General features: G+C 42.8%; 1 protein-coding gene across 2 annotated transcripts; it reads left to right on the top strand.

Moving 5' to 3' along the window:
• Positions 1 to 273: 273 nt before the first annotated feature.
• On the top strand, positions 274 to 17724 carry LOC112250793 (AP-1 complex subunit mu-1). Of its 2 annotated transcripts, XM_024421232.2 has the most exons (12): positions 280 to 638; positions 1264 to 1420; positions 1742 to 1809; positions 1946 to 2076; positions 2322 to 2469; positions 2672 to 2798; positions 3155 to 3297; positions 3907 to 3978; positions 4121 to 4279; positions 4466 to 4591; positions 12048 to 12123; positions 16836 to 17724. In XM_024421232.2, exons 1-12 carry the CDS (start codon positions 597 to 599, stop codon positions 16856 to 16858), a joined length of 1272 nt encoding a protein of 423 aa, XP_024277000.1. In that variant the 5' UTR covers positions 280 to 596; the 3' UTR covers positions 16859 to 17724. The 2 variants fall into 2 exon arrangements, with proteins under 2 accessions (XP_024277001.1, XP_024277000.1); XM_024421233.2 differs by lacking the exon at positions 12048 to 12123 and having other exon boundaries at positions 274 to 638.
• The last annotated feature ends 4036 nt before the right edge of the window (positions 17725 to 21760 follow it).

The raw sequence follows: 21760 nt of genomic DNA, 5'->3' as shown, positions 1-21760 counted from the left end.
ATGTAGCAAATTATGTATGAAGGCAATATTTGTGTTGGGAATAGACAGACAGCAACCCCCATCCTAAGTAGAGCAATATAATTTTAAATATTAGCAAAGGTTTTCTATTATATTGACAAGATAGTCGAGTAATCGCTCCAACAATGGAAATACATGGCTTCAAAGGTTGAAGGCAGGCGGGAGGAAGCGAAAAGGTTGGACCATTCTAGCTAATAAAGTCAGATACGCATGCCAGCAACAGGCAGAACTCTGATATAAAGTCGTTTTTGTTGTTGTTGAAATACCACGTGCGTTAGTTTATTCGTAACAATCGATCTCGAAACGTATATTTGATCAAATAAGCCTCACGTAGCAAATTCGCAATTGTATTATTTTGATGACCAAATTCGACACTCATATTCAAAAGTTCCTCACTTTCGCGGTCTTGTTTTCGTGGACAAAATTTGGGCGGAGTAAACCCTCTCGCTTCGCTTCTTCCTCTCTGATGTTAGCCGGTAACACCTAGCACTCCTAGGTGGATGCTACCATACCGCCGCATGTTTTAGATATTCTGAATATTTTTCACCGGTACCAACTCGTAAATTAGGACTAGCAAAATGTCAGCAAGTGCGGTGTATGTGTTAGATCTTAAAGGCAAGGTAAGAGGAAAGTGATGAGCTCAGCTAGCTAAAGAGCTAACGTTAGCTAGCTTAATCTAACATGGTTCACATTAAAATGTTTACTAATGCATCACATAATTTGATGGCCAAGTTACAATATGTAGCTAGCTACTTTACATTCTAAGACAAATGTACAATAGTGAATTTGAGATGGCTAGCTTTTGATGTTGATACGGGACATTAATAATATGCATTGTAGCTAGTTACTTAGCTAGCATCTACCCCACCCAGCTAGACTGGTATTAGGATCAGATTGGGTTCTATGAATCACGTAATGTATTGTGGCCAAATTCTGCATGATTATGATAATGGTTGTGGTGGCCTTATGAACAGTATCACAAGCCTGACCATCAATGGACGTCATCATGATCACCAACATTTGCCCCCACCCTAAGGCCTGTTTGAGAATGAGAACACCCTTTATGTGAAGCCTCAAATGCAAAGTCCCGTTAGACCCATGTAGATGTTTGTGTTCCATATCAAAGACACTTGATGATATGAAAACAGGATGCCAGTTCAGGATGTCATCAGGAGGAACATACCATGTAGGATGGAGAGACAGCTAGAGAAGTAAGTTCCTGTTGATTTTGTTTCACCGCTCCAGGTTCTGGTTTGTCGTAACTACAGAGGAGATGTGGACATGTCAGAGATTGAGCACTTTATGCCCATCCTCATGGACAGAGAGGAGGAGGGCAATTTATCCCCTATCCTGGCCCACGGAGGGGTCCGCTTCATGTGGATCAAACACAACAATCTGTACCGTATCCTTACTGCCACTTACTCAACCTCTCACACGGGATTAGAATGACTACTGCCCCAGTATTCCTTTTCCTTTCCAATATATGGTTCCCAATAGAAATGGGAAATGATTCCATATTTTGCTCTGGGTAAAAGGGAGAGTGATGGTTTGTTTGACTGCTCAGGTCAAAGTACTACTTCTCTTGCTGAGAGTTCAATGGTTCACTTCTTGCAAATTCCACTTGTAGTTGTTCTCAAACTGGCCACCTTTTTTAAGGTAGATACAAGTCGACTTATGTTGAAAGCCCCACATCAACTTTTCACCTTAACAAATGTTCCATCAGTTGTAGCAACGTCTAAGAAAAATGCCTGTGTCTCCTTGGTCTTCTCTTTCCTCTACAAAATTATCCAGGTGAGTTACAATTAGTCTTTCTATAATGGTGTGTGGTGTGCAGTAGTCTTATTTTCCAATAACCCATAAGTATTACTGGTGGTTAACTGGTAAAAAAAAATGTGTTGTATCTAGACTCAGCCTATTGTCTCTGCAGGTTTTCTCCGAGTATTTTAAAGAGTTGGAAGAGGAGAGTATCAGAGATAACTTTGTCATCATCTATGAGTTGATGGATGAGCTGATGGACTTTGGCTATCCTCAGACTACTGACAGCAAGATCCTTCAAGAGTGAGTATCCTACCTAGCCCTTATTCTGTCTACAAAACTCTCTCTGTACAAACTTATGTTTAGCTTCCATTAAACAGTTTAAAATTCCTCCCAAGTTAAACATGATTTAATAACGTAGTAGTGACCTACAATACTGTGTACAACTTATCTTCCATTTCACCTAAACACCCAGTCAGGCTGCAGACAGACAGTTCCTGTCATTGTTGTCCTGTCCTCTCACCAGGTCTGTCTCTGTTTGTTTGTAGGTACATCACCCAAGAGGGGCACAAGCTGGACACAGGGGGCCCGCGCCCTCCTGCCACCGTCACCAACGCTGTGTCCTGGAGGTCAGAGGGCATCAAGTACAGGAAGAATGAAGTCTTCCTGGATGTCATCGAGTCTGTTAATCTTCTGGTGCGGCGCCTTGTCACGTCGTGTTCTAAGTCTAACACTCGCCTTCCTCTAATACATTCTTGGCTTGCAATGTTTATTATTTCTCTATGACAAAATGATTCAGTGTTTTATTGAAGTACTATCAACCATTTTGAACGTAGATGCATTTCTGAAATTGTTGTAAACGGTTTGACACTTTTCCCCCTTTCTCTCCTCTGTGCAGGTCAGTGCGAACGGTAACGTGCTGCGCAGTGAGATCGTGGGCTCCATCAAGATGCGTGTGTTCTTGTCAGGGATGCCTGAGCTGCGTCTGGGCCTCAATGATAAAGTTCTGTTTGAGAACACTGGCCGTGAGTTCCTCTGCACTGTGTGTCACTGTGTCACTGGATTGGTTACAGTTCAGTTAAATTACAAATGCATGTCAGATTTCAAAGCTGTTTCTGTCTGTATTCTCATCCCAAATTTTAGACACTAACGCGTGACTTAGCCTTTTGCTTAGAATTTCCCATCGGCATCATTGTATGATTTGCAAGGAAGTTGGAGTTGTGTGCTGTGCATTGCGCACATATTTCAAGTTAGGATTCAGCTCTTACCTCTAATCTATTTAAATTCTTAACAGAGCTTGTATTTTTTTGCAGAAAACTATACTTGTACCAAGTACAATCCTCTCATGCCCTAACTCTCTCTGTCGCTGTGCTCACCACAGGAGGGAAGAGTAAATCAGTAGAGCTGGAGGACACGAAGTTCCACCAGTGTGTGCGTCTGTCTCGCTTTGAGAATGACCGTACCATCTCCTTCATTCCCCCCGATGGAGAGTTTGAGCTCATGTCCTACCGCCTCAACACACACGTGGGTACTGTATGAGAGAGAGAGGCCAGTTTCATTAGATTGGCTTGTCATAATGGGTCTTGTTTTTACAAAGATATGAAGTCTTTGACAAAGAAAAGAAACATTGTTCATGAAGCTTCTCCATCGAAAGGGCTTCTTAGTCCAAGACTAGGTTTAATCTCTGTCCAGGGAACCGCCCCCTTTATGGGATGGGCATCCAATTAGAAGTGTACAAGTTAAAGCTGGAATCGGTACTTGGTGAAACTGCCACGTCCGTTTTGCAATATTAAAGCAATTAAGAAGTTACGTCAAACAACTAACACTGTTTTTTTCCCCCTCGGGAATTGCACATCATTGCACGAGCAATAGAATAGCAGAGTATTTATTGCAATTTTTTTACTCTCCGTTTCATCAACTAAACAAAACCGATAACAAATGCGCTGGGGCAGACAGTGACCCTCTTTCACCTTATGCAGATTTCAGCTTTAAGGAATTGCTATTTTATTTATGCATATGAGGTAATGGCATGCCATTTTGCGTGTGCAAGAAAGACGTGTCAATGCTGAAATGACCCTTTCGTTGTATTGATGAGTTGTTGTTTTTTAAGCCTATGAAATGTGTTGTCCCCAGGTGAAGCCCCTGATCTGGATAGAGTCGGTGATAGAGAAACACTCCCACAGCAGGATTGAGTACATGATCAAGGTAAACACCAGCCCTGCAACGTTACCCAGCAGCTAACAGTATGCTCTAGTATCAGATCAATAGTTGACCACAAAGCTATCATAAATGCAAATAGCATGATCTTCAGAAATGCCATGTATTAGCCTCTCTTTTTGTGTCTAAGGCCAAGAGTCAGTTCAAGAGGCGCTCCACTGCCAACAACGTGGAGATCCACATTCCAGTTCCCACAGACGCAGACTCGCCCAAGTTCAAGACCACGGTGGGCAGTGTCAAGTGGATCCCAGAGAACAGTGAGGTTGTCTGGTCCATCAAGTCATTCCCGGTGAGCACAACAACACACTGGACTGCATGCTAGCGTAGACCATAGTTCTCAAAGTGCGGCTCTTTTGAGTGTCTGAACATCATCATAACCACAAAGACCTCATGTGTCACTTAACTGACCTGGATATATTTATGTAAAACAAAGTCCACATTATCCTAACTCTTGCTCTGTTTTGTCTTGTCCCAGGGGGGTAAAGAGTATCTGATGAGAGCCCACTTCGGTCTGCCAAGTGTGGAAGCAGAGGACAAGGAGGGGAAGCCCCCCATCAGTGTGAAGTTTGAGATCCCCTACTTCACTACCTCTGGCATCCAGGTTAGCATCCTCACTGCAGTACCTCTTCTATCCTCCAGGGGTCTCTTGTTGCTGTGACTGGGAAACATTCTAACACAGGATGGCGCTGTTGTAACACAGATGAGGTCTGGCTGCTCCTGCTGAGAACCTGAGGTGTGCTTGGTTTGCTGCTTCAAAGACTGTTGTCGTGGGTGCATGGTTCTGTTGTAGGTAGAACTGCTGTCGTTTTAATACAGACCGTACAACAGACTGTCAGTCAACACAGGGACAACAACATCACTGTAGCGTTGGACTGGCGGGTCCTTAACATATCTACACTACAGAGTTAAGGTGACGTTGACAAGCTACACTCAGAAAGATGTACACACAATCAAATAGTTCTGCACAGGTACTGTATAGCCAGCATCAGGCAACTGCCAAAAAATAAACTGCTCCACACACTTTGTATTTAATTTAACTCGGCAAGTCAGTAAGGAACACATTCTTATTTACAAAGAGGGACCAGGGTCTGTAGTGACGCCTCTAGCACTGAGATGCAGTGCCTTAGACCGCTGCACCAAAAACTCACTGCTTTTAAGACTAACTTTGTTTTGCTCTGTTTTATTGAAATGTTTCTACCCATAATACTCAGACTGAATGCTCAATGGGTAGTAGATAGGCTGGTTAAGATGAGAACAATTAGGGGCAGAGTACTAGTGTTCAGGTCCTTATTTAAGTCGGGCAGTGTTCTGGATCAGTGTCAAGCTCTCCCTCTCAGCCCTCTGCTTCCAGATCTGACACCAGGGAAATGACATCAGAGGAAAGCCTTTTCGTTGGCTCAGTGCGGGGTTTGCTCGCCTCGGGTCTTTGTTTCCTGGTGAAAAACGAGCATGGCCAACTTATTATGGAGACGCACACCCTCACATCAGCACTAAAACAAACCGTTTGCGTCTCCATACAGGAACACAAAAGCTATGAAGTCAACACATTACACCATTGTAGGGATTAAGATGGGTAAACGGGATCCTGGGACTGTCCCGGGAACACTTCACATTACCCCCCCAAAAAAATAAAATGACAAGACCCGGGAAATGACATTTTTCCTTAAAGTGGCCATTGATGCAATTCCACAAAATACATGACATGTATAGCAGCAAATTAGCAAAAAATAAAATAGCACATTATCCAAGCAGGTTGTTGCATGGAAGCCTTGAGTCTAGGATATTTACTTCACACAAAGTCACCATAAATTCAAAGCACACGCATAATTGACACTGCCGGACTGCACACGCGACCCGAATGCAGTTAGTAAACCCTACAGGAAACCCCTACAGTACAGCCTAGGAAAAAATGTGTGCCTCCTTTTGAGCTTTCGTTGTGACTTCCGACAGTCACACATTTGATAGGCCCCTATGCACAATACACTACATCTGTCAGTCTTTTAAAAATTCCGAGGCCCGAGGGGAAATCTTCTCCTGTTATAGAGCCTAGGCTTCTCTTCAATTGCACTGAAACCCCAAATCCTTACTCCTGTCTCGTGCGAAAAACCCTAACTTTATCCTGTGGTTGCATTATCGAAGCGCGTTTTTTTGCCTATGCATGTCAAAAATACATCTAACATTTCCCCCGCTTTTCTCCAACTTTCTGCCCATCTGAGAGCTTCGGTAGAGAATGCGTGATCAACAAACGGTGTGAGAGTTTATATGGATGTTATTATTATTATTTATTTTTTTAACAGAGTTTGTCCCTGTTAAGGTATCTTTTTAAAACATTTCCTCTCTTCATCTCCCCGTTATTCATGAGCTGATCTGCTATCTGTATAATCATGAACTCCCATTTTGCCAAATGTAGGAGAGATTCTGTCTTTCGTTGGATGTTATCTAGCAAGCTTAGCAACTTTGTTCATTTGACTTTTGTTTGTATGATTCGACAACTCGATGCTCTCGGTGCGTCCTGAGGGCAGTCTTTGTTGAGATGACCCACTGCTGAAATGCACTGAATTTGAGGAACATGATAATGGCCTGTTTTGCAATTCACAGCAATGTCATTGGCGATCAAAGATAGTTACTCAATCATTACTAAATATCAGTTTCATTTGCTCTGAAATCTTTACATAGTGGCGCTGACAAGCTGTCGCAACGTCCCTCTTATTTGGGGAGAACCCTGGCATTTTCACCATATCTTGGTTTGAAATGCTTTAAATGGGCACTTTGTGGACTCCAGAAAGAATAGCTACTCCTGCAAAACGAGTAAACACAAAAATTCTGATTTTTTTTTTTCAGTATTTCCCAGGATTCTCGGGATGAATATGAATGATCTTCTGGAAAATACCATTGTGCTGCAGCGCTGTGTTTTTGTGCTGTACCCGCAGAAAATGTTCAGCATTAGTAACAATCTAGCTTAGACTTTCAAGTTTGCCTAGGGACATCTCTAACCTGCCACGCATTTGGCTAAACACAAATGAAGGAACTCTGGGGGTGCAGGGAACTGGTTATTAAAGTTGAGTTAAGAGTCAGTAAAGCAGGAGAAACTCAAGCCTGTTATCTACACCTCCTTTGTGTCGTATTGTAAATGTGCCATGCTAGCTCACAGCGGTGACATCAGGTCACATTGCTGGAAAGCCGCATTGGTGTCTGGTGGTTACCTTCCATAGCAGGTTTATGTGTGCGTTGGGCTGGTTTCCTTTCTTTTTGTACGAGCGTATGACATGTGTTCACAAGGCCTCTTGTCTTGCAAGTAGAGCCACAGGATATGTTACCTGGTCTCTATCTCAATTTACTCTCTATGCAAATTCCCTATCAAACTGTTTTAATAAATTAGACAATCTGCCCGATTTATATTTCTTTACCCAAATGTTAGAGCCAAACATGCTCTGCTAAATTAGAGCTTTTCTCAGTTTTTGGTGTTCCTCCCATATCAATATTCTGCAGTGGCGTCCCACACAGAATTGAAAGGCAGAGGATTCAATTACACTTTGCTTGAAATTCTCTGGAAATGAGGACGTTTTGGCAATAATGGAAAATGAGGGATTTCGTAATCCAATGGCGCGACTGAGAGACATTCAGTGACTTCCTGTTGTAGTGTTCTACCAGAGAATGTTCTCCGAAAGGTTTCATCATCACTACAAGATGCACTCGTAACAGCCACACTTATTTAACCCTAGTGGGGGCACCTTGAGGAAAATGTTGCTTGTAAACCGAAGCCCCTCAAAATAACTCACTCAACCAGAGATCAATGGAGCCTTCATCAGAGATGCTACTTTTAGCTACTAGAAGCTACTATTTAGGGGTTTTGATGGGGAGCTATTTTGTGGCCCTGGCTGACCCCAAGGTCGCTACGCTGGTGTTCCAGGGCCTCTTGAACTGTGCAGAGCCCCTGTGGCCACTCCAACGGAGCCCACCGCACGCCACCGAGGATCTCTGCTAGCATTGAGGGAACATTAATGCAGCCTGGGCTTATTACAGGGAGTACGCCACTTACTGCTCTGTGTGTGTGTGTGTGTGTGTCTGTGGGTGCGTGCCTCTGCATATGCCTGGCTGCATGTGTGACCATGTGTTTGCACACTCACGCTCACCACGCTACCCGGTCTCTCGCACACGACACACAGCACCAAGGGGGGGACCACATCATCAACTCCTTGATTAGACAGCGTGGTATATCAAAGTGGTGTTTTACCCCACCGCCAACCAGCCAGGCCTACAGGCAGATGTGCATTAAGCCCCCTAGCCATATCCCATCTGAGGTAGAAAAGGGAAGTTTACCACCAGAGCGGTTTGGGCTGCTCCAGAGGCATAGGCTGCTTGGTTTCTTTATAGCCTGCTGATGGTAGGGGGGGGAAGCCACATCAGGGCTCATCTGTCCCCCTCCAGGGGATAATTACAGCCAGGTTCCCCCTCCCCTCAGACACAGTGGCGTGGCCCGCCATCCCCTCAGAGGGATGTACTCCATATAGGCCTAGTCAACCACCAGAACAGAACGCTTGGCCAACTGCAAAATACTGATGTACTACATGATTTACAGTAAATATTTCATAGTCTATATCATGTACTGAATTATAATTTTTTTTTAACTGGTACTGTGTATGAAGATGATAACTGTATTTGGCACAGACATCATCACAGAAGTTCCGGTGTGGTATCAATTTCACATGCGATTTGATGGATGTGCCTCTGCTGTAATTTTTGTAAGCACAGGATCATTTGATCTTCATTTAATGTAAATAAAGTGTTCTTCCTGTTATAAACAGAAATTATCAGACGTCTTTCAGTAGTTAGTAGAACTGTCCCGTGGGCCTAGTTATTTCAAAAAAGAACTTCACAAACAAGTTGTTTGTTGGACCATGGTTGACGGATTCATTGCCTAGTTCCGCTTGAACGTTCATTGAAGCTCTGACCTCATGCTGATCAAATCAAATGGCTGTTGAAAAGGTAAATTGTCTACCAGACTGCCTGGAGAAACCGCTTGTTCTACACAACTACTGTCTGGTATTCACATTCTCTAACGTCTCAGAGAAATCCTCAACACTGAGGACACATTCATCCCCAAGATAAATCTGCTCTATTTCAAGAGAGTGTCCTTAAAATATGGCATTCTTAGCTTGGTCCGGCTGTGCCCCAAACTTTGGAACGAATGTGTGCGAATGTTTGTGCCTGCTTTGGCCTTACAGTTAGTTTAGAACAACAAACATCTAAATTTGTAAGGCACCAGACTACTTGGACACAGAGCAGTAGGCTACACCTCGATTTAGCTGCGTTCATTACAGCATCACGTCGGCCAACCTTGTTACGGTCTGTGACTAACTGGTAGTGTAGGAATAAGAAGCTACCAATTTCACCACCGGCAGTGTAGAGTTGTAGACAGGTCAACTAATGTTGGAGACTTCGGGACGAGAAAATTCCTCTGTCCTTGTTTCACCCCGTGGCTACTATTCCTGCATCTCTTTTGATCAAGGCTATTTCTCACTATGACTTGGTCTTGTTGGCAAAACCATTGAAACGATGAAATATTGAATTGGCTCAGTTAGCATATCACTTTTAGGCAAGGATAGGAGACTTAGGAGGTTCAGCATGATTCTGGCTGATAAAAGTATGGATGTATAAATGTAGGCCAGATGTAATGGATGTGTTGGACAAAAACATAATTTATCATCTTTATTGATTATATATGAGAAGATCGCATAGTTGAGGGTTGCTAGGGAATGTCAACATAACCACCAGGCCGTTCTGATGGTCCTTGTTGGCTTGCATTGACCTGCTAGCACCCCTGTTCTGCCAATGACAGCCACTAGACCTAACTAGTGTTAGCCTTGACCTGCCAGCACTGAGATTCTCCTGTTCTCACAATGTCTAGACTGCAGACACACACACACACAGCTCTGAGACTGTTCAGACAGTCCTCCTCCTATATGCATATAGACATATTCATTCTGCATTGTGTATTGGCCGTGTAGGATCCGCCTCGAACACCCTTTTTAGATTTTAAATCACACTTGAAAAATGGGCGTCGTGCGCCTAAATGGGAGGCGATTTGTACAGCGCACAGTCCAAATACAGCGCTAGTCTGATATGGATCAGGTCAGCAGACCGATTTTACCTCTGTGGAGTAAATGATGTGTTTGTATCCAACTCGGTTGCCTTTGCACCAGCATGCGGGATTGTAGCCTTTTTTTTTGTTGTTGTCAAGGAACACAACAACCCTCTCTGTGAAGCTGTTTGCTTCCTGTTATGAGAAGTACCACCTTGTGTGTCCTGGTACCGGCTGTGTTCACACCTTTTCTGAGAGGAAGATGAAGGATCGGTTTTGGGTGGCCGACTTGCACGCCTGTTGCATCTTCATCAGGACCCCCAGACAGACGGCCCACACCCAGAGGTGTTTGTTGAGGAGCCTGTTAGGGCCGGTGTCCTGTTGTAGCATGGGTTTCTTCATTACGGCCCAGTTATGATTCATGGTACCCTTGTTGTAAAAGTGTTTCACTCCCTAAAGCAAAAACTATCACCTTTCCCATATGGTGTTGATAAAAAGCTCAGTATTAATGTGAAGAGAGCTGGGCTGCGGTGCGGTGTGCTGTGGCCATTTACACATTGTCAAGTCTGTCTGTCAGTGTAATTCTCTGGGCGGTTATTGCAAGTGTTTTATCCTGGAGAAGATTTAAGGCTTAATCCCCCCCACTCTCTTGTTCTGTTAGGATCTCTGAATGCCTCAAGGTTCTCCTCGTTTCAACGAAAGCCCAGCCATGAAACAATAGTGAACTGTTTTACGATGGGGGTAATATGCAGCTCAATCCACTGATAAGCTCACCACAGAGATAAGCATGTTAATTTATGCTGTTTGTTTTATAGGCCTCAGTGTAAATAATGAGATTTTAATGACAATAGTAGTTAACTCCCTGTCATGCGTTCTGCTTACTATCAAAGTTTTCTCATGTGACATGGCTCAATTTGGTAAATTCAGTTATGTAATATTATGCAATATGTGTGCCCTTGGTGGGTCTTGTTCAATAGGTTGTAGTTTCACAAGAAGGGCAAGTGAAGAATTTATGACATTTCACATAGGATTGGGAAGTGCCAGTTCCCTAATTTTGTATTAATATCTAAATGTTTCTTAACCACCAGCTCGTTTCTCTCTTGAATGTGAGAGAAGTTCCCATCATCTACAGACATTGGCTTTGTTTGCTGGGCATGTATGACCTTATGGGTGGAAATTGGCATTGTTAAAGTTAGTATTTTAAGTGAGTATAAAAAATAATCTTCCTTGTAAAAACGACACAGTATCATGTATAGTTAACCCTATTTTGTTATATTCAATGTACTTTACTTGACCGGTTTTCCAAACAGGCTCAGAATGACATGAAATGCATGTCAAAACATAAGGAACACCTTCCTAATATTGAGTTGCACCCCCTTTTACCTTCAGAGCAGCCTCAATTTGTCAGGGCATGGACTCTCCAAGGTGTTGAAAGCGTTCCACAGGCATGCTGGTTCCATGTTGACTCCAATGCTTCCCACAGTTGTGTCAAGTTGGCTGGATGTCCTTTGGGTGGTGGACCATTCTTGATACACACGGGAAACTGTTGAGCGTGAAAAACCCAGCAGCGTTGCAGTTCTTGACACAAGCCGGTGCGACTGGCACCTACTACCATACTCCGTTCAAAGACACTTAGATATTTTGTTTTGCCCATTCACCCTCTGAATGGCACACACACACACACACACACACACACACACACACAATCCATGTCTCAAGGCGTAAGCATCCTTCTTTAACCCGTCTCCTTACCTTCAATCACACCGATTTTGAAGTGGATTTAACAAGTGACATCAATAAGGGATTATAACTTTCACCTGGTCAGTCTGTCATGGAAAGAGCAGGTGTTTATAATGTTTTGTCCACTCAGTGTATGTATTCTATAGAATTTGACTGCTTCCTCCCTTTAGTCACTGTTTGTGTGACGGTGTGACGGTGGGCAGGTTTTGTGATGTTTGCTCACTCTTGTTTTCAGGTGCGCTACCTGAAGATCATTGAAAAGAGTGGCTACCAGGCTCTGCCATGGGTTCGATACATCACACAGAACGGAGGTAAGGCTAAAACTAGACATTCACACCCTTCAAAACCAAACCTCCCAATGAAGACTGATCCTCAACCCACCACACTGTAATAATGATCTCTCGTTGTCCCAGCCACCAAACATCTGCATATGAAACGCACTGTCATCTGCCATCAATCTGATGTGTTGAACTATGCATGTCTGAACTGCCATGTGTCTCTGCTCGTCTGCTTCTGGGTGGGCCCCCCACGTTGCTCTGTTGCCCCTCACATAAATGTTTGGGCTTTTACTGGTTTCAATAGTTTTAGTAATTGCAGCACTGAATGTTGCTTCAGGGGCAGTTTTGCCCTGCCTAGGAATAAGTCTAGGGGACACTGCTACCAAGTGGTCTGTAACTTCCTTCACTGGATTTTCCCCTGCTTCATGCAGTGCTGTGTGGTTCTATGATCTCCCCTCTGCTGTGTGCCATGTTGTAAGGCTCTACAGTACAGTCTGCACTCCGTCTCTCTCCAGGCCTCTCTCCCTGATCAGGTTATCTGTGCAGGTGGTCTGAGACGGGGGCCCCTCCCCTCCCGACTCTAATTGGCAGGAAGGGAGCATCTAGGAAATAGCGTTGTTCTTGGCGGCCGCTGGCCAGCTGTCGTACTGTACTACACCCCAACTAATGGCTGTCTTACTTATACACCGGCCCCCGCAGAGCCAACCAACATATTCATTACCTCCGATATCAACCAGAGGAAGGCATTCGTCTCCGCCGACAGTTTGTTTTGATACTTTGTCAATCGGGGGGGGTTGAATCTTTTGTTCCGAGCAGTCTTTGGTGTCTGCGCCGTGCAAGGCCAGACTCCAGGTCCTGGTTTTGTTGTTGTCTGCCTGTGTGGCTTGAAGATACAGTAGAAGTCTAGCTTAGCTCAAATCGGAATCGCTGATCCGGATGGAATTCATGTCAATATTTTCACTACAATAAAAGTAGATTCAACGGACAAGAAACAATATCTCCAGTGATCCAGTCTCACCCGAAGGTATCGTGATATTTGACAATATGAGTCCCGGGAATTCTACGGCTCCATTTTGTCTCAATCCCCTCTGACATAGATGAGTTCCACCTCCATTGTCTGCGAGGAGAGCGAAAGCCAACACATGCTGAAGCGGTTATGAATGATGCTGCAACGCTGACATTGATACTATCTTTTGAAAAAGAGTGAAAAAAGGGAAGAAAACCAGGAGGGGGGTGCTGAGGTCCCAGAGTACTGAGAGAACCTGCTAGTGTAGCTAGAGGGGAGGGCGGGCCGGGGATAGGCTTTTGCCAAACGATGGTGACCTATCCCGTTTGGGGTTAGCGGATGACGAATGTAGGCAGCCCACAGGGACTCCATGAGCACGCCCTTGCTCTTAAATGTTTATCTTACCTTTTGTCTCGGGGTTATTGCCAGTGTATTTAGCCAAGGAATGATTTAGGAATGCACATGTGAGTAGGGGAATTCAGGGCTGCTGAAACTGAAAGCGTACTTTTTCCATCGCCCCTCTCACAATGTTTCTGATAGGATCTAATTAAACAGGGACCTGTGGGTCTGTTGAATTACTTGTCTTGAGTATGGGTGATAGATATCATACTGGGGAGGTTAGACCTTAACGTGGGTGGATCGCTGAACACTTACAGTACATGTACTGTATATAGGCTGAGTTCATTAGTTGACACAGATCTAAAAAAAAATGTAAGAACGCTTCCATCATACAGCACTGTTGTATCTCGCCAAAAGGGAAGGTGTAGATCCTCATTTCCATACATCTGTATTTGTTATGTTCATGTGGGTGGTGTGTTCCGCTTAGGGTTAAACAAATACTACACCTTTTTGTTTATTTGAGTTAATGCCCCTAACTTAAAAAAAAAAATTTAAATCCAACTTTATTATCACTCATCAACCCTGTAATTAAACAGATTTAAGTTGACATGTTATGGAAGCTGTCAGGGCAATTAAACAACACGGATCACAACGGTGCAATTACACAAACTAGGTGCGAAGACAAGATATCTCATGTACGCTACCTCATGTGCTCAGGCCACTGCCAAGTTTGACTTCCACGTTCACCCCCAACGCCCCAACTGAATAGCCCACGCCACCTGAATTGACTGCTTGCATCATCCTGATGAGCTCTGGGTTCTGGTGGCCAAACTGGTCACCAGTTTCCAGACGGATTCCTTGCCAGGGCCCACCGCAGACTTCCACCGCACCACCATTTTGTGTCTTTTTTTCCCCTCCTATGTAATTTTGTTGATCAAAAGAGCTGCAACGTTAGCAGAAAGATGTCCCGAGCCGTAACTGACGATTCAATCTTCATGAGATTACATTTCAGCTCTTTTGATGAAATCAATTGGGCATCCTTAATATTAAGCGTGGTAGCCCTGTGTGGTTTTATTAACTTCATCTATTAACGTTTACACCTTCAAAGGGGAAGGTCAATAATAATAATTCTATGTCTAGGTGACATCTCACTGTTATCAAACAATGAAAGACAAATTACTTCAAATTCCACGTTTCATATCACTTTTGAAGAGGACCAGTGTACTTTTATGGGGAAGAGATACACGACACCGTACAACTCTAGAAGTAAAGCACTGGCCCTAACCCAACTAGAGGCCTTGATGCCTTTGGCAGCCTGACAGTTTCTTCGGGCTGAATGAAAAGCCTTGTCCTATTTGCAGAGCGCCCTTGGGGCCTTGATGTGGCTGTAGGTCCTGATTGGCATATTGGTGGCGGTGAGGTCACGGACTGGGCTGTCGTTGAAGACTGGTGGAAAGTGTAGGAGCGGTGTGACAGGGTAATGCCACCCCCAAGGACCTGTGGCTTTACCCCTGCACCGACAAGCACTTTGTTGTGGACCACGGAGAGCCAATGGCACCTCATCTGCGTGTCCCTGTGTGTGACTGTGCCACGGCCAGGAGCCTGAGTCAGCAAAGCCACGCGTTGGCTCCGTCTCCGCAAGAAGAGCTGTGTGTGCGCGCGCGTGCATTTCTGGGGAGAGGGGCGCATGGGACCAAATTAGAGACCTCCCATGAGCGTGTAGTAAAGGTCTGTAAACACAGCCTATCAATTACCACAGCCAAAGTAGTCCTGAAGACTTAAGCTGCCTTATTCTACCCCTTTAATGTTCTCCTCACTCAAAAGCCATATAGGAAACCAGCATGTGTTTGATGGTTAAGAGGACAGTCATTTTCAAGAAGGCTTGGGGGAATAAGCCACCAGACCCATTGTCTAGCCCATGGCATGTGCACGCTACAATTAGAAATAGGTCTCCAGGCAAGTCTGAGTAATTTAGACTGATGTGTAGACTGGATTCAAGAGTTCAAGTCTCATATTTAGTAAGAAATGTCATATTGCAGAGAAGTGGTATTTAGAAGTTTTATTAGGTCTGTTAAAGTTGTTTTGAAGGGGTCAAAAGTCTTTTAGTTTTATTCACATGAAAACATTCTGTCAAACTAACAATATGAAGAGCCACATTTAGAAAGCGAACCGTTGCGTTTTACTAGAAGTAAACATGTTATGATATTTAAAGCGTGTGTGTGTGTGTGTGTGTGTGTGTGGCATGCGCATGTGGGTGTCTGTGTTAGACACTTCATAACTACCAAATGTGGCACGTCATTTCTCGAACCACCGTCACGTTAAAGGATTTAACCGTCACGTTAAAGGATTTACAAATGTCAGTAGTGCGTTTCAAACCTTCGTCATGTAACAATACTATTGGGCTCAGTTCACCATTGTTCCAAGTGCCTCTGGTTCCCCATAGCAACCACAAAAACACTGCTCCACCGTAGGCTTTGCACTTAATTGCTCTTAAAGCAGATATGATTTAAGGCAAATGAAAACCAGATACGCTGGGCTTGTGGGGCAAGCGGTTTCATCACTCCATGTCTAACGTTCCACACACCACACTGTTTCCATAACAAACTGTGTTTAAAAAAAAAATGTATTATTGTTATCATTACAGAAATTGAGGCTGTGTTCTTTAGGCTAGAGTGTGATTTTGGAGAGGTTTCCACGAACAGACGGTACTGATCTTGTTAAATCCGGCCCATGCTGCGTGCATGCCCTCGTCGCAAAAGTGAAGTCCGCACAGTCCACACACACACACATACTGCACATTCACACACACAACAGATTGTGTACTTGTTTATGTGTGTGAGGGAGTGCGGATATCATGCTCACCTCTACTCAAAACTCAGATTCCTGAACAGATAAGCAGTCCGAACTTGGCTTGAGCGAAGAAACCAAACTCCACACAGCTGTGTGCTTCCCATTGTAAATGTATGTGCATTTAAGATGTTTATTTACGAGTCATGCTGCCAAGCATAGCACCAGAGGAACTTAACATCTCCTTACAAACACACAGTCTTTGGTCTGAGGGAACTAAAATAAGGAAACTTATCCTCGATCTGGTTCTGCTGGTTTTAACAAGACTTTTCTCTACTTATTGTCTTTCTTCTGTTAGTTTTATAATGGGTGGAGACAACTCCCACAAGACGAATCACATTTTATTTAGATTGGCTCTTGGAGTAATATTAAAACGTTAATGAATTATGTGTGTTTTGAGGTCAAGATGGAAGGGTAGGGAAAGGACTTCTCTGTAAGCATTCGCTTAGCTTTTATGGCCAAACCGATGTTTCTAGATCAGTCAATATTCATGTATGACTGTCACTGAAATGGAGTTCGCGAATTGTTTAATAATTGTACTTTTTTCCTCCAGATTACCAGCTCCGAACCCAATAGAAGCTGCAGCAGAGGAAGGACCGACCCATATATTTCCAGGATGTATAATTACCTATAGTCCTATGTCATGGACCGTTGTTGTCAACTGTCTTGTTATTTTTGTTTTCATTTCCATCTTAAAGTTTGGTTCGAATTTAAGTGCCATAACACAAAAATGATACTCCTCTGAAAATTCTGAATCTAGGCTTTTATTTGGTTATTCCAAAAGCAGTTATTCCAAAAGCAGTGAAATGTATAATATTTCTAGAGTTACTCAAAGGTAGGTCAGTTGCAAATAATAAATACAGTTATTGATACTATACTTCCCTGTGGTCTAGCGTTCTAAGCTGCTGTCTCCAGATCACATATACCCCTGCAGCATGGGGTTTGAATCTGTACCACTGCTATTTTCTCTCTCTTCTGTCTTTCCCCTCTATCCTGCCCACTAAAAACTGAAATAAGTGAGCGGGACTGACACTCCTTTTAAAGAAAAAAGGTACTTCCCCCTTTTCCATCTAAATTACATGCTTGAGATTTTGTTTCATAGGTCAATTTCAGGTGTTAAGTTGTGTGACCAACAAAACAGTACAGTGTTATAAGAAGTTAATGTGAATTGACAAACAGCTTTCTTAATTTCTCTGTTCCATTTACTTGGTGATAGCCTGACTCAAGGCTGAAAAAGCTCTTCAATATATATTGTCTGTGTGGCTGTTATGAGATGGGTTGCATTGGTACATTCATGCAGGTCAAAGTGAGCACTTAAAATAGACAAATTGTAATAAAATATGTGCCACATTAGTTTTTATGTTTGTGTCAGCACTCCAAAGTTACAGTACCTTTATGCCACCATTAACCCTCTTAAGAATAAAACCCTGAATGCTTATTAAGGATGTATTATTTTCTAATTCTGTTTATTCATTTTAAAACTTTTTTTTTTCATTTGACATTTTGATCTTTAATTTGTTTTTGGGCTTCTTATCCTCACATTGGTCAGTGGAATTAACATGACTGTTGTGACTAAAAAAAAAGTTGAACAAAGTTCTCATTTACAACCTGGCCAAGATAAAGCAAAGCAGTTCGACATATAAACAACAACACAGAGTTACACATAAACGTACAGGCAATAACACAATAGAAAAATCCATATACAGTGTGTGCAAATGTAGAAGAGTAGGGAGTTAAGGCGATAAATAGGTGTTGGAGGCCAAATAATTACAATTTAACATTAACACTGGAGTGATAGATGATGATGTAAGGATTGTGCCTTTTAAACAGCTTGGAAAATTCCAGAAAATGATGTCATGGCTTTAGAAGCTTCTGATAGGCTAATTGACATCATTTGAGTCAATTGGAGGTGTACCTGTGGATGTATTTCAAGACCTACCTTCAAACTCAGTGCCTCTGCTTGACATCATGGGAAAATCAAAAGAAATAAGCGAAGACCTCAGAAAAGAAATTGTAGACCTCCACAAGTCTGGTTCATACTTGGGATCAATTTCCAAACACCTGAAGGTACAAACAATAGTACGCTGTACAAACAATGTACAAACAATAGTACGCAAGTATAAACACCATGGGACCACGCAGATGTCATATCGCTCAGGAAGGAGAAGCATTCTGTCTCTTAGAGATGAACGTATTTTGGTGCAAAAAGTGCAAATCAATCCCAGAACAACAGCAAAGGACCTTGTGAAGATGCTGGAGGAAACGGGTACAAAAGTATCTATATCCAAAGTAAAACAAGTCCTATATCGACGTAACCTGAAAGGCCGCTCAGCAAGGAAGAAGCCACTGCTCCAAAACTGCCATAAAAAGCCAAACTACGGTTTGCAACTGCACATGGGGACAAAGATCGTACTTTTTGGAGAAATGTCCTCTGGTCTGATGAATCAAAAATAGAACTGTTTGGCCATAATGACCATTGTTATGTTTGGAGGAAAAAAGGGGAGGCTTGCAAGCCGAAGAACACCATCCCAACTGTGAAGCACAGGGGTGGCAGCATCATTTTGTGGGGGTGCTTTGCTGCAGGAGGGACTGGTGCACTTCACAAAATAGATGGCACCATGAGGTAGGAAAATGATGTGGATATATTGAAGCAACATCTCAAGGCGTCAGTCAGGAAGTTTGGTCACAAATGGGTCTTCCAAATGGACAATGACCCCAACCATACTTCCAAAGTTGTGGCAAAATGGCTTAAGGACAACAAAGTCAAGGTATTGGAGTGGCCATCACAAAGCCCTGACCTCAATCTTATAGAACATTTGTGGACAGAACTGAAAAAGCGTGTGCGAGCAAGGAGGCCTACAAACCTGACTCCGTTACACCAGCTCTGTCAGGAGGAATGGGCCAAAATTCACCCAATTTATTGTGGGAAGCTTGTGGAAGGCTTCCCAAAATGTTTGACCCAAGTTAAACAATTTAAAGGCAATGATACCAAATACTAATAGAGTGTAAGTAAACCTCTGACCCACTGGGAATGTGATGAAAGAAATACAATCTGAAATAAATCATTCTCTCTACTACTATTCTGACATTTCACATTCTTAAAATAAAGTGGTGATCCTAACTGACCTAAAACAGGGGAATTTTTTAATAGGATTAAATGTCAGGAGTTGTGAAAAACTGAGTTTAAATGTAGTTGGCTAAGGTGTATGTAAACGTCTGACTACAACTGTAGATGATCTGGAGCCAGAGTGTTTGGCGACTTAAGCTAGCTATTAAATGGTTATACATGTACACTCACCCTATTTCTGAAATGTTATCGCTCAGTCATGTGGCTGTGGCTGGTTTATTATAAAGCAAAGCAGAGAAGCGTTCAGTAACTGTTCGATTGAAAAATTTCGTCGGTCGGTGATTGTCAAACAAATAACTGCCAGTCTCGCGGTAATTGACCGTTAATTAACAACCACATTTAGCATCTCCTGGCTTCTACACATAGCCTACAAGCCACTGATGCAGACATTTTGAAACATCTACATTAAAATTAAAATAAATGTATATTAAATCCATGTAATATGGCCTACTCTTTCACAATAAATACATGATTTCTTTTCGACAGGTCTTAAGACACATGATATGAAGAAAATGTAGTCTTCAGAAGAACAGAATAGCATACTCTGAGTTGTCCTTATGTTAGGTCCTCATCTGGCTATGCCATATGGCTGTGGGCTACACTAGTTCATTTAGCAGACAAGATTTGCTTAGAATTCTGTGTCATTATTTTATAGTATGAAGAATGCAATTGTACAATGCTGAATAAAATAGGATATTTTCTCCAAACGATTTGAGTCCGTGCGCCAACGCAGCTATTTCAGGTTGAGCGGTTAACAAAGAAATAGGTACACCTATGTGCTACATTTAGAGATATTAGTGTGACTTTAGTTGTTCTACAAACATTGGGCTAACTTCCCGATGGAATCCCCTTTGTGTGGACGTAATGGCACATAAAGAAGTCCATGGCGTCTGCGGCCCTTGGGCTAAATATAGGAATGGTAATTCCTTTCTGCGTGCTCCGAAGCACCTCTCACAGAACAGCGCAAACTGGCTCTAACCAGAATAGAAAAAGGAGTGGGAGGCCCCCAGTGCACAACTGAGCAAGAGGACAAGTACATTAGCGTGTCTAGTTTGAGAAACAGATGCCTCACAAGTCCTCAACTGGCAGGTTCATTTAAATAGTACCCGCAAAACACCAGATCACCATCACTGGACAATTGAGGAGTGGAAAAACTTTTCCTGGAACATGACAACGAGTTCAGTTTACGTGATTGGCCTGTGCAGTCCCCAGATCTCAACCCAATAGAGCATCTCAAGGATGGAATGGGCTGTTCACTGCATGCATGTACCACCGTCCAATCTGCAACAACAGTGTGATGCCATCGTATCAGCATGGACCAACATCCCTATGGAAGGTTTCCGACGCCTTGTAGAATGCCCCAATGAATTCAGGCTGTTCTGGAGGCAAAGGGGGGTCCAACCCGGTACTAGATGGGTGTACCTAATAAACATAAACTGGCCAGTGAGTGTATAGTGCTAGCAGATCTTTTAGATGACTCGTACGAGTTAATATCAGTTATAAGAGTTGACTGCATGGATGTTTCAATAAGTTCTCAGAAGCTGTAAACCTTGGATTTTGCCCAAAATATCCCACTCGGATACACTTTCCCCCTCACAGTTTTGTCATCTTGGTCTTGTTCGCTGTAAACTGTTTACGTTCAAGTCAAAGGACAACAGTCCTAGTGGGTGTGTGTTTGGATTTGAGGTTTGTCTGTGTTTCTTGTCCGTTCCTTTTTAATCACAACAAAGTTGGCATGAGGCCAGATCATTTGGATACAGATATATGCTGAAAATGTATCTAAAAGTTTTATGTTTTTTCAGTTCACAGCCAAATGATCTTTTCAAAATGAAATGAAATCAAATAGTTTTGTTGGACATATGAACGTCAGAACTTCATCATCCAACCAAGCCATAGCTTACTTTTGAATTCTATGACACAAGGGACCCTTCAAAAAGTTATAATTAGGAAAAGCTTTCAAGTGATACTGCTTTTAAGCAGAGGTATTGACTTGCCTGTATTGTTATCCGTATCTTTAAAATCAAGCATAAAGAAAGTAGTTTATCAAAAAGAGCTTGATTATTTCCTCTGTATTAATGAACTACTGCATTATGTTTAGGCCACACAACTACTGCAGCATGTTTAGGCCACATTTGAATACTTTGAAAATGCATCAATTCCACCACCCTTTGTTGAAGTAATCACTTGACATGACCGTCTGTGAGAGCTACTGTTCTATGTAGTGGCACCCCTGCTCACACCTATCCAAGGAATGATGCATTTTCAAAAAGCATAAAACTATTTGAACAGGTCTTAGATATCTTCCACCGCTGACAATTTGTGTTACTCAACTTTCTTTCCCTCAGAGGTGT

This window comes from Oncorhynchus tshawytscha, linkage group LG05 (genome assembly GCF_018296145.1).
Source record: "Oncorhynchus tshawytscha isolate Ot180627B linkage group LG05, Otsh_v2.0, whole genome shotgun sequence".
NCBI classification, from domain to species: Eukaryota; Metazoa; Chordata; class Actinopteri; order Salmoniformes; family Salmonidae; genus Oncorhynchus; species Oncorhynchus tshawytscha.
The sequence above is the reverse complement of the archived record's forward strand: the minus strand, read 5'-3'. Positions and strand labels throughout refer to the sequence as shown.